We start from the raw sequence: 13,421 nt of genomic DNA on the forward strand, positions 1-13,421 counted from the left end.
TCTCATGACTGTAAGGTGACTGAGAAATATTTCTAATTTAAGAAAACTATAAAGGAGTTGATATTCAACAGTTCCTAAAGTCAAGAAGAAATAATTTCAATGGTGGTAACTGAATTGCCCCTCGGGGATAAATAAAGTCTTCTGAATCTGAATAAAAACTTTGTCAACAGATGTGAAAGAAACAGAAAAAAATGGGGAGGGGGAAAATCAGCATTATAATACAATATTAAAGAAAGTAATAATCCCCTTAAAATGTGACCAATACACTAAATCTGTATGAAATCTTACATGATAGATGTTAGAATTAATTATGAAACAAATACTGGAGAAGGTCTAATGGGCATAGATACAAATCTTCTTTTACAATAACGGCATAAAGTCTGTAATTAAATATGTTATGTTTTATAACACACTGTTATGGAAAAATAAGATAAAAATTGCAATTAAATAAAAATGTAAAAACCCATTACATTTGAAGTGTAGTTTATATTTTAGTTCTCAGACCTTTAAAGTGCAAAATAACAAAAACAAAAGAAAACAGGCCTCACTTCTTACTTTGTATTGTGGTGAAAAGATTTAACATTCAAGAAAAAACCATGAAGGGACACATCCTACAGTCACAGTTTTACAGATTTATTTACACAGAAAGAATCAATCTACAGTTTACTTTGTATTTTGCTTTAGAAAACATGATGAGAAACAAAATAAGAAATCATGTTTCTTAAATATGTGTAATGTATATGTTTTGCAAATTTACAATACCATTCACTAGAAAATAAACCCTGCATGGTTTAAATCTCAAAATCTTAATATTTGCTAAATCCACTTGTGGTTCTTAATATTAAGTACAAAGATTTGCTCAATTTCTATGTGACATACATGTTTGTACAGTTTGAATCTGTCATAGGCCCGAGGTGATTTCCACAAAGCAAAATGCATGTCCAACGTATTTATTCTGTTTACAGTCTGTGAAAGGCCACGATCAGAAATGGAAGTCTTTAAAACTATAATTGTGAAAAAAAAAACAGATTTTTTTTAACTTTTGTATTTGTTGAAGACAAACAAAATGTCTCTATTTCTGTTCCTCATACCTCCCATATAACGTAGAATTAAACCTGAAGATTAACTGAATAAAAATATAATGTTGTACTACTGTAGAAAAAAAACTGAGTACAAATAAATGTAGCAATAAGCAACTACAACCACAAAAAAACAGAAAAACAAAAGCAGTGTAATTGTGTATAAATACAGTACACACCCTCGCAAAAATAAGAAAAATAAAATAATAGAGTAAAGAGACTCAAACAATTGTAATTCTAATCTATTTCTCTCATACTTTTAAAAATCAATAGTTACTTTTTCAAAACATCAGGCACTTATTTCACACAAGTATAAATCATACATTGTGTCTAAAATCCATTTAGCTGGTTCAGTCTAAGGGTCTTGGTAGTGGCTCCATTAAGGAGCAGACCTAGCTTGAAGATACTGCAATGTTACTGCTGGTAAAATGGAGTGTTGTGTAAGGAAGGACAACTATGTGCTAACATGTGGATCACCACAGCAGATCAGTGTCTTCTGTGGTGATCCTTTGGGAAATAACAGAGCAGCAGGAGGCACACCTACATGACATCTCTGCTACTACTAGCAGTTATTATTTTATTTTTTATGGCTGCTGACAACTTTCACTTCACTGGGTTGAGACTCTTGAACGGGGACACCCAGGGACTCCTCCGTGCTTTTAGATGGCATCATCAAAACTGTGCTAATATCCTCTCTGTCTTCTCTTTGAAACATTTCCTTTAATGGTGTCTCTAAATTCCAGCCTTGGTTCTTTGCAAATGTGTAAATACTCCCAAAGAGATCAGGAAACCATGCCAGAACATCAATTTGGGCTGCTTCCTTGGCACTGTGAACAAAGAAGGTTTTATTACTGTATGGTAAATAAGACAAGCAAAGTTCTAGATAGATAGATTGAGAGACAGACAGACAGACAGATGTCTGTCAATTAGTTTAACTAGTTTAATTAGTTTAACTCACTAATGCTCATGGAGATTGCGTATAAAGCGCAGTAATCCCAACGTGTTTTCCGTGTAGGGCTTTTTACCTTCCAATTTCTGAACCAGCTCTTGTGGAAACTGCAACAAAAACATTGGTTTTGAAGTGGATTTTAGGAATATAGACATTTGATATTTGATGTTACAGTCACCTTATTTTTCCACTGCTTAAAGGATCCGTCCACAGCACATTGTTTTAGAGAATCAATCAGCTCCTGTTCAGCTTTTCGATAGTTTGCGACGTCGTCCCTGTTACCGATCTTTCTCAAGTATTCAGTTTTCCTGGAAAGGAAATTATTAAAAATGCTTTAAATACAAAAAGCAGCATTGAGCATTTAAAATTTTAAGGAGAAGTGTGTAATAGAAGGATTTAGCATTAGCAGAACAATTTAGCATTAATGCTTAACTAGGTTGATCCGGGATGATCAAGTGTGGCTCACTTTGAACATGAACATCTGTATCCCTCTTTGACAGGCAGAAATCAAGAATCATAAAAAAATGTTTTTTATTAATTGTCAATCATTCCCTCACTTTTCAGAACTCCAGAAGAAGGGATGGTTTAAGCATTCTTCTACTTTGGGTCTGTCCTTTGGCTCTTTCTTGATCATCCACTCGATGAGATCCTTTGCCACCTCATCTTGAACATGATCCAAACTGTACTTCCCTTTGTGAATGTTGGACTCACATTTAAAGGATATATCACCAAATGGATGGTGGCCTCCAGAGAGGATATAATAGACCAGCATCCCTGCCACCTTAATAACAACACATATTATCAGTTTAGGTATGTTTACCAAGCCATTTTTCAGTTAATCAAGTTTGTGTTCAGACTTTACCTGGATGTCAGTGCTTGACTTGTATGATATGACAGATTCTTCTTCTGCTAAAGTCTCTCGGGCCATCCAGCATTTGGTTCCTGCACTGCGTGTACGTAAAGTTGTTTGGCCTTTGAGTAAGCGTCTGCTTATGCCAAAATCAGCTAATCTTGCCCTCCCAGTAACATCTGCAAGAAGAATCATGTGAAATAAAATCCTAAGTGGTAAATATTGATTAAAATGTTGTTATTTCCCTCAATTTTAAACATGTCTTACCAATCAGAACATTCTGGGGTTTGAGATCTCGGTGAAGAATTTTAGGATTTTGACAGTGAAGCACCTTTAGACTTTCAAGAACTTGTTTGACAAGTTTCTTTAACATCAGTGGGTCATGGTCATTCTTGATATATTCTTCCAAGGTGTATTCACAAAGTTGCAAACAAAGATATCCAAAGTTCTCGTCCTCTGCAGCATCAACATATCGTACGATATAAGGATGATCGAGTTCTGGATGTCGTAGAATTACTTCTTCGTTCTTCAGCTCGTCATAGTTGCTCTTAGACATTCTCTTGATGGCAACTTCTGTGCCGTCCTCTCTCAGCCCCAAGAAGACTTCAGTACCATCGCTTCCCTTCGCTATTCTGAATTCTGCATCATTCACATAAATAATGCTTCTGATTCTGGATATTTTACTGTCATCTGAGCCAACAAGTTTCTCCAGTTTGTCCTTCCACCTGTTGCTGATTGGAAGCCATTTTTGTTTTTCTGCTTTTTCAATGATGCTGTATTCAAAAGGCTTTACATTTGAAGTTGATTCTACAACGGGAACTTTTGTTGTTGGATCAGTTGCTGCAGTGGAAACTTCATCATTTAGATCTTCTAGCTTTTCTGTCTTTTTCTTCTTCTTTTTCTTCTTTTTCTTCTTGGATACAGACGACGCTCCATTTCCCTCACATTCTGAGTTCTGTTTGCTCAGGTAACTTTTCAGATTTCTCAGCACTTCTTTCAGCTTGTCATTCATTTTCATATCAGCTGATGTCAGTATGTCCTCAGGCACTGAAGTTACACCCACTGATGTAAAGATGTTAGCTGCCTGTTCGATTAACCGTAGGTTTGCCAATATACCGTATGTGTAGACCCTGATGTTAGTCGGGCGCTTCTCATTTACAAAAGGGGCAACTGTTCTGCATAACTTCTTGAAAAAGTCTAAGTCCCAGTCCTTTGTGCCTTTTGTTTTCTGTGTTATCACATACAGTGTTTGTAGCACTGATTCACAAACACCACTGTCCTGTGAGTCAAGCTGTTTCAGTAGTTGTGGAACTATAGCTACTGCATGCTCATTTGTTATGTCATCCATTGTACAGAAAACTGCATTTAAACTTTGAACTGCCATCTTTACTTGTGGCTTAGGGATGTTTGGAAAGCGACTGGCTGCACCTGCAATGTAAATATTCACATTCTCAGTTTCCTTTAGCCATTTAATGCAAGTCTGGCAGTATTTATCTGCATCTGGCCCTGTAACAGTAAAGAGAAGTTCAATCATGGTTAGATGGCTCTGAGGATTTTCCAACAGCATGTGACTGTTGAAATTTCTGAACACTTCTTCAGGTGTTTTTTCAGAAATAGCTATTGTAGCATCCAAAAAATGTCTGATTTTGGAACAGAATTCATTTCCTTTGGATGCAATTTTATGAATCATCTCAGATAATCTTTTGTTTTGAACAGAATGCTCAGGATGATTTATAGGTAAGAGTGTTACCAGTGCACCAGCAGAGAGGAGCACGTTTACAACATCTTCTCTGTCATTGTTGGCAGCAGTAAGCAGTGGTGTGAAAGCATGGCATCCATTTGGATCAGCGTTTGCTTTTAGAAATTCATCCACAAAAAAAAGTGGAGCTTTGGAGAGTGAGACATAATGCAAAGGTGTCCAGCCATATTCAGAAGGTATATTTGGGTCTGCACCCTGTTTCAAAAGATAAGTACATATATCTCTGTTGTGTTTTACAACAGCAGCAATCAACGGTGTTATGCATTGCTTGCAATCTCTAGAAGGGTAAAGTCCATTAATCTCATTGCCCCTCAGTAATTTCTTGAGCTTTTTGCAGTTATTGTTAAATATACACTGTACTACAGGATGTGTGTCTGTTGGTTGGGGGAGTGTTAGTTGAAACTGTGCCACTGGAAAATTCATTTCTTTGCTTGCCTGTGGAAGAGAAAAGAATTAATATTAGCAAAGTGATACTGAATTTGGTTCTGCTTTAAACTTTGTTTCAGAAACCTAAACAAAATTCTGCGCAAAAATATCAACTTGGAATAGACAGCAACAGATTTGGACACAAATAATAAACGTAATATTCTCCATCCATATTCTTCCGCTTATATGGGGCTGGGTCATGAGGGCAGCAGACTATGTAATGTTATATTACGTTATAAAGTAGTGCATATGTATTGGGAGACAATTTACACGGGTTCTTAATTGCAAAATTCCTAAGATACTGAAGTATATTCTTAACAACGATATCTTAGACAAGGGTTGCCATACCACTTAAACTTGAACTTCCTTGTTGAACAAGGTGAACAAACATAACCCAACCCAAACATTGCAAACGGGATCAAATTACAACCCAACACTCCATGTTAGCTAAGTGCTTTTCTTAAGCAAGCAGAGATTATTTTACCATACATATATATATATATATATGAAGCCCTTGTTATTGGCACCGGTACAGTCGACTTGACTGAGCATGTGACCCACATGCTGTAAGGCTATAGCAGAGCCCGGAAACAAATCCACCCCAATGTCTTTTACTGCCTGTCTGCCCCCTGCTCTCTCTCCCAGTTTTTTCAGTCTTTTCTCAATAAGGCTAAAAAAAACCCAACTTAAACAACAATCAGAGGATTGTAAGGAAATGAACTTACAGCGTCGACGTAAAGTACGGCTGTTACATTTAGGTCAAGGTCTCAGGTATCTTCTGGCTCCTCCCATTTATACAATACATACAGCAAACCTGTTAGACAGAGAGTGGGAGGGGTTGAGTGTATGTGAGGATACAAGATGTTATTGTACTGCTGCTGCCAATCTAGCCTGCAGGTTAATGATTCATTCCTTACAGCGGTATTATCAAATATGAAGATTTTGCTTATTATGATCCTGTATTCTGTGCCTTTTGTTCTCTGCTTACTTTAGTTGTTAGATTTGTCTCTTCCTTTTATGTTTCCGTTCTGTTCCTTTTCCTCTTGTTTCTCTTGTCTGTTTCAAGTTTGTGTGTCTTAATCCAGGTTTCAGTCTTAGTTATTTCCTGTGTTATTCTGAAAGTCTCATGTCTCGTGTGCTTTGTGTTTAATTCTACTTTCCCTGTTTCTTTATTTTAGTTTCAACTGTCCTCTCACCTGTTTGTGTGTCTTATATATTGTCTCAATCTTCTCTTGCCTTTGTTGTGTTCTTTCACTCAGCTGTGTTCATTTTTTGTGTGTTATCTGAGAAGAGTTATTTTGGGGGTTGTTGCTCCTAAACCTGCTTTTACTTCTTTAGAAGCTTAGCAATAAAGCTGTTTTTGAGTTTTCCGCTTTCCTGCACTTTTGGTCCAATTCTTGCCCTCATATAGCTCACACTGACATATTCTTTGTTTAATAAATATTACTTCAATTCTTTTATTTAAAAAACAACAACAAAAAAACCCAACAACAACAACACAGTTTCATTGTATATGTGACAATACAGAGAATAAAAGACTATTCTATTTTATGCTATTTATTCACATTCTATTGTAGTTTCCCTTAAAAAAGTGATTCATGTTTTATTTCTCAGTTTTAACCGATACTGTATCATAAACCCATTGACAACTCCAATGATTAACACATGATAAAACACAATTCACAATCACATTTTCATACATTTATTGATAATTAACTGATTAATCTTAGCGTAGGCCTATATCATTAGAGTAACATTCAAGTGTGAACCATGATCATACAAAAAAATGTTTGATAACATTCACACTGAAGCATTTTTCTACAGTCATTTGTTAGTACCCACTACGATCAGTGACATTCGGGTGACATCTTTTATATTTCATTTTTGGACGTACAGTTTTGGTTCACTGTGTCTACAGAACGTCTAATGTTGACATCCAGAGGACCTCCGTGTACAGGCTATTTATAGTCCAAGTGTGGTCGTTGTGGATGTCTTTTCAATGTCATGTTTTTATACTGCTTCTATCGGCTCTGTATTCACATGTTTCCAAAGGGTGGAGGACATGTTTTCTCTACATAAACAGTTATGTGTGAAGGAATGCAGAGTGATCAGCAGAGATGTCCAAGATGGCGCGGGCTCTAAAACAAAAGTGAGAAGCTGAACGGTGGTTTGGAGCAGAAATGTCCCCAGCTCCTCACAGTCACTCCACAAAATATGCGCATCAACAAAGACTGTCGAACAGACGGTCTTTCATACATACACACCTACACAAGCTTCTTGTACTTTCCGTCGCAACTTCTATCAATCCAGCTACTGATCACAAACACATTCACTTCCCTCGTCACAGTAAAACAAAATACTTGTAAAAATGAACCATATATAATTCAAATGCTCTTTTAAACCTATTTAACATATTGTATTACTTTTAAAAGGAATTCCAGAGTTTTTCAAAGAACTTAAAACATTATTATTTTACATTTTAACATGGAACTCAACATTTTTAATTTCATGTAATTATAACAGCATTCATAGATGACCTTACCCAAATATCCTTAGAACAGGTGTACAGAGCGTAAAATTTCCATCAGCTCAACAAACATCAGCAAACACAATCTTTGTGTGCAGTGTGCTGCTAGTGAACGGTCCAGCTGCTGTTTTTCACTCAGAGAAAGACTCGGAGAAAGATAAGAAAGACAGGAGAGCAGAGGAAGGAGAGAGGTTAGATTTATAGGTAAGGACTGCTGAGTGGGATTTGATAAACTGGAAATTTAAAGATGAAATGTAAGTCCTCACGTTTTAAAATCACATATTGGATCTGTACATGTGACATTACATCTTTCTATGTATTGAAAAGTGCTGCAAAACAAACTAAGCTAGACCAACTATAAAGGTTCCATGAAAATAATCTACAGTTCAGTACAGGATAAACTGGCTTGCAGCTCGTAGTTTAAAATAAAGCAGTGTGTGTGACTGGTGCACAGTGGCTGTGGTGCTCATGGTGAGAGTTGGGTCACATCAAGTGCAGCTGAGATGATTTTGAAGTGAAGCTGACGATGCTTAGATTTATTCACTGAATACCGATTATAGTGTTTAGTATAAACACAAGATAAACAGTGTGCTGTCAGTGTAGATGATGGAAATCAGCCAGGATAACTCATAAAACACCTGCTTACAGTAAACCTCAAAGCACCAGCAGCCCAGATCAGCTGATCACAGCCTGTACACAAAGAAAATCTGCTGGAAGTTTAGAGTTCCCCCACCTGCTGAATCCTACTTTAACCCGTTCCTTACTCATTTTCTGTTTAGAGTCGCTCTCTACAATGTAGAGATATTTTTAAATTGTCTTCTTTTTCTCTGCTCATGTTCTACCAAACTGATTCAAGCTGAGTATATTTATTAGAATTAAAATTTAAAGAAGTAAAGTTTATATTCTCATGTATTAATGCTACTTTAATAATACATTAATATAACACAAGGTTCAATTAACTTTGCACAAAAATAGCTGGTAGAAAAATCCTCCAAGACCCGCCCCCTGGAAGAGCCCCGCCCCATAGGAAAGAGGTCCAAGCCCCCCCAGACACCCAGCACTTGCTGACAGCAAGTGCTTAAAAAACATCACTTAGTTCTCCTGTAAACTGAATGTAAATTGATGATTTTGAAGGGAAGTCCTCTTTCTTTCTGTTATTTAAACCAGTTTACAGAAGGATGACAGGATCACATCATATATGCAGTACTGTGCAAAAGTCTTTAGCCAGGTGTAATTGATTTATTAAAACACAGAAATACAGCATATAATGAATGTTTGCAATTCTAAGGAGCTTCAAAGTCAATAATTAGCATGATCACCTTTACTGTTGACAGCCGCCCTTGCAGTGAGATCATTTCTGATTCAGTGAAAAGTAGATGAATCAGCTGATGGTTCAGATGCATCTCTCAGGTCCTGTGTGGAGACTTTGCTGGACTTCTGTCTGTTTCTTAAAGACCTGACTTTCAGATGCTATTCAGCTGGTGTAGATAGTGGGGGTTTAGGTCTGAAACATCTTCTTTTGTCCTCCATTCATCCAGTTTCATGAGATAACTTTTTGGTACAAGGACTGGATTGAAAAAAGACTGAAAAGAAAACTTTGAAAGAGCTTCAGAAAGCCTGGAGGAAAATAATAATAATAATACACATTGACCAAAATGTCCCAAAGTAAACCAATCTCTCTCTGCTTTCTTATCAAACAGCTTCTGTCATAAAGCTTTGCAGCCAACCTTTACTTCGCCGCCATCTTGTGGCAGCAGCTGGCTACTGTTATTTGCACATGCGCATTGTGTTTTTCTGTTCCATTATATTTTAAAACAAACCCCTTGAATTGATTAGTGGGTTGAAGTACTATACTTCACTCACATCTATAATAAATATTAGCGTTAGACAAAGTTAATCTGTGAACTAAGATGTAGGTCTATTAGGTTATGTTGTGGTGATCCTCTGGTTGAGGGATGGCTGTTCATACTGGAGTGCAAAATTAAAACCAATGGAAGATGGACAAGAAAAGTTCAAAGCCATCAGGTGCTCAGTTTAGAAAAAAGAGAAAAGAAGAAGAGAAGAAACGAACAAATGATACAGGTAAACAGATGTGTCATTGGATAATGGCAGGTCATCCTGAAACAATAAGAATCAGAATACTTTATTAATCCCTAAGGAAATAATGTGGGTTGCAGTTGCCCCAAGAAGAAATGGTAAAAATAGTAACAGTAACAGACTAAACTCCAAACAATACATTATGTTACAGATTTTAATATTAATTAGTCATTGTCAATTGTTGATTTGTCCTGTTCTCATTGTATGACGAATTATGATGGCTGTTTGGTAGCCGTTTGCATACTATGCATACTCTCTCTCTCTTCATATGTGTGTGTGGACAACAGTTTTGTGTTAATGTACAATCCTTAACATGTTTTGTGTGTGTGTGTGTGTGTGGGGGGGGCGCGGCGCCAGAGGGAGTGTTCGCCCAGGGCGCCAAACAGGCTAGGACCGCCACTGCATACGAAAGTGACCCAGATCGGATTTGAAAATATCGGATTTGTGCCGTTCACACTGTCATACCATGATCGGATATGGGTCGCAGGGTCAAAAAAATCGGATTTGATGCGCTTTTGCCTGCAGTGTGAACGTAGCCTAAAAGTAACAGTGGAAAATGACCAGCTGTTGATAAAGAAACTTTTGCAGATCTGCACACCCCTGTTTAGTTGCTAAAATACAGTAATTCACAATTTCAACCTGACTGCACTAGTTATCATTTCACCAGAGAACAGACTCAGTTATCAGTACTGACGCCTCTATTACAAAAACAAGATTGATATTTGTTAATCATTAAAAACTAGGGTAATATTGTCTGGGCCAAGTGCCATCAGAATATATTCATTATAGCTTTTTATCAGCTTGGATTTTAATTTTAATTTTTAATTAAAGGAATCGACTCAAATAAGTAATCCAAACTTTGCACTTATTAAACACTAATAAAAATGAATATTATGAAGTGTCAACCTAAAAGCTCAAGGGAAGAGCTTGAAGTAGAAAAAACATGATTTGTCATTTTATGTCATAACAACAGTGTTGGGTAAGTTACTTTAAATTAGTAACTTAGTTACATTACTAGTTACTTCTATCAAAAGTAACGCAGTTACTTCAAGTTACTCGTTACTTTCAAAGTAACTAGTTACTAGGGAAAGTAACTTTGGTTTTACTCTCTTGTTAATGTGTTGCTTCCGTAACTGGATACCCAGCAAGATTGCCAGTCTTCTAGCTTGCTTACTTGCCACAAGTGCACTGTGCCACCTACCAATAGAAAGGAAAAAATAATGTGCACATTTCCACGAGAGAAATCCCACGCCTGGACCATCGTCGACTGCCGTCATGATTCTAGCCTATGTCACAGCGTCATGTGCGCTTTTTACATCCAACACAAGAACTGCAGTCGTGGTGCTTTCGATTGTACTCAGAACTCGGAAATTCTGCCTTCTGAATAGGAAGATGTAGGTAACACCAGACTGCAGATGAGCTGCATACAGGGCTGGACTGGGACAAAAAATCGGCCCGGGCATTTTGACTGACCGGCCCACCATTATAGGAAAAATCATAAAGCCTTTGAATGAAAACAAACACTGTTGTGACAATGATGTGCACTGTTTTGATGGTATATATGCATCAATCTATCAATCGTTTGTTGACTCAGATAATTATTTTTTAAAAGCGAGACATTTTAAATGAGAATAAGAAAGAAAAGTATTTCTTTGTGCCCCCCTTTCCCTGTTAATGCCCTACCTGGCCCCCCTGGCAACACTTTGGTAGACCCGCCCCTGCACAGTTACCGTCTGTCAGCTACTAGAAAAGGATCCTGGTGTTATTTGTCTCTCAGAGGCTACGTCCACACGTACACGGGTATTTTTGAAAACGGAGATTTTCCGTTTTCGTTTTAAAAAATAATCCCGTCCACACGTAAACGCAGAAATGAAGGAAAACGCTGCTAGGAACATGCCAAAGCAACAGGTGGCGATATATTCCTAATCGTGTAGAAATGTTGGCCAATCAGAAGTCTAGAAGCCTCGGTAGGAAATAGTAAACAAAGATGGGGCATAGAAGCAGAACCGAGTCCTATGTGTGGAGGGACTGTGTGTGTATATGTAAGCATTTAAACACTGCAGAGAGTACAATTAACAGTAATAGTATTGTAGAAATTCATTTCACCGAAACAATAACGTGGCGCACAGTGTGACGTCAAAAAAGGCGCACACCTTTGACTGCGTTTTCTCCGTTTTCCTCGTCCATACGTAAATGCAAAAACGGAGTTTTCGAAAATATCCACCCTGGCAGGCGTTTTTAAAAATCTCCGTTTTAAGTGACCGAAAACGCCGTTTACGTGTGGACGAAAGGTGCAAACGCATACAAAAATCTGCGTTTTCAAAAATACCCGGGTACGTGTGGACGTAGCCAGAAACAGTTCATAACTTCCCTTCAACTAATCCATGTCACCTAAAAGGTAAACCTGTTTCTCCATCACCTGTTCAGCTCTGATGATTCAGTAAGGACATCTCCTGGTTTCATCTTCATATTTTCCTCTCACCAGATATACAAACCATCATGACCAGCAGCTTTACAGCTGTGGCTCCAGCAAACATCAGCTGATAGAAATTAATATTAAATAAATTCTAACAACAGCTGATCATGTTTAAACGTGCTGCTGTTGTTTAGCGCGACATCCACTGGTTTCCTCTTTCTGGCGCGAGGTGGGCGATAAACAAACAAGAGAGAAAAGCCGATCAGCTGATCATTGATCAGTTTCATGATTGAAGTAGAAACGGGAGGGAGAGGGGGAGAGAATGAGAGAAGAAGAGGCAGCTGACAGCATAAAGACAGAATAACTCCAGCTTTGTATCTTTTTCATTGTAGCTGAAGTACGGGACAAATCACGTTCCTTTTCACCTCAATACGAAACGCATAATGTTTTCTCTGAATACGAGACGATTCCGTTTTTTACGGGATGGTTGGCACCTATAAACAAAGCAGCATCTGGCTGCAGTTTAAAGACCTTTTTGTCTCTGTCTTGGTCTCGGTCTTGTCTTGTCTTGGTCTCGATACCCTCTAATCTTGGTATTGTCTTGGTCTTGGTTTAGGCGGTCTTGACTAAAAGTCTACAACTTTATTACTTTCATTTTCTTCCAAAAGCAGTTTTTGAAACATCTTTGTGAACTGACTAATGCTTGAACATTGCTGTAGGTCCACAGGAAAACTGTTCCACAGTTTTACCTCACAAATGGTAAAACAAAAGGTTTTAACCCTTGTCCGTGCTTTAAGAGTCTTCATCAATGTTCCCTCTAAGCTGCGCACGTGCGAAATTACGCACTGCTGGCACGGTCTCTGCGCACAGAAAATCTGCGTTGCGCACAAAAAAAATCTAACCTGAATTGAAATTAAAATTAAAACTTTAAGAATTCTGTTTTGCAGTGTTAGTCAGTAAGTGACTGGCTGCTCCTGTATGGGATTAGAACGATGCCACCTTATCCTATAGTGCAGCCAATAATGCGATTCACATTCGTATATACACAGCCAATCAACGTCGTTGACAGGCTATGACAGCGTCCTTATGTGCCGACACCGGTGTTTTAGCTAGCAAAGCGGCGTGGCTGATGTGCAGTGAAGCCACATTAATGACAACGTGTACAACCACTGGAGATGTGAGCAGGACAGACGGAACAATTGACGGAAAAAGTGTGGACTTTATACCAGTTTTTAAATTGTGTTGATAGGCCACGTAAAATCAGAGTTATGATAAAAATATATGCAATGTTTGGTTTTCTTCCTGAATACTATCGTTG

General features: G+C 37.8%; 1 protein-coding gene across 1 annotated transcript; it reads right to left on the bottom strand.

Moving 5' to 3' along the window:
• Positions 1–575: 575 nt before the first annotated feature.
• On the bottom strand, positions 576–5,845 carry LOC116333111. The gene is made up of 7 exons (XM_039607969.1): positions 5,789–5,845; positions 3,146–5,072; positions 2,891–3,057; positions 2,586–2,809; positions 2,207–2,336; positions 2,038–2,135; positions 576–1,906 (listed from the first exon to the last, which is right to left on the bottom strand). Exons 2-7 carry the CDS (start codon positions 5,058–5,060, stop codon positions 1,657–1,659), a joined length of 2,784 nt encoding a protein of 927 aa, XP_039463903.1. The 5' UTR covers positions 5,061–5,072; positions 5,789–5,845; the 3' UTR covers positions 576–1,656.
• Positions 5,846–13,421: the final 7,576 nt, after the last annotated feature.

Source organism: Oreochromis aureus, linkage group 3 (genome assembly GCF_013358895.1).
Source record: "Oreochromis aureus strain Israel breed Guangdong linkage group 3, ZZ_aureus, whole genome shotgun sequence".
NCBI classification, from domain to species: Eukaryota; Metazoa; Chordata; class Actinopteri; order Cichliformes; family Cichlidae; genus Oreochromis; species Oreochromis aureus.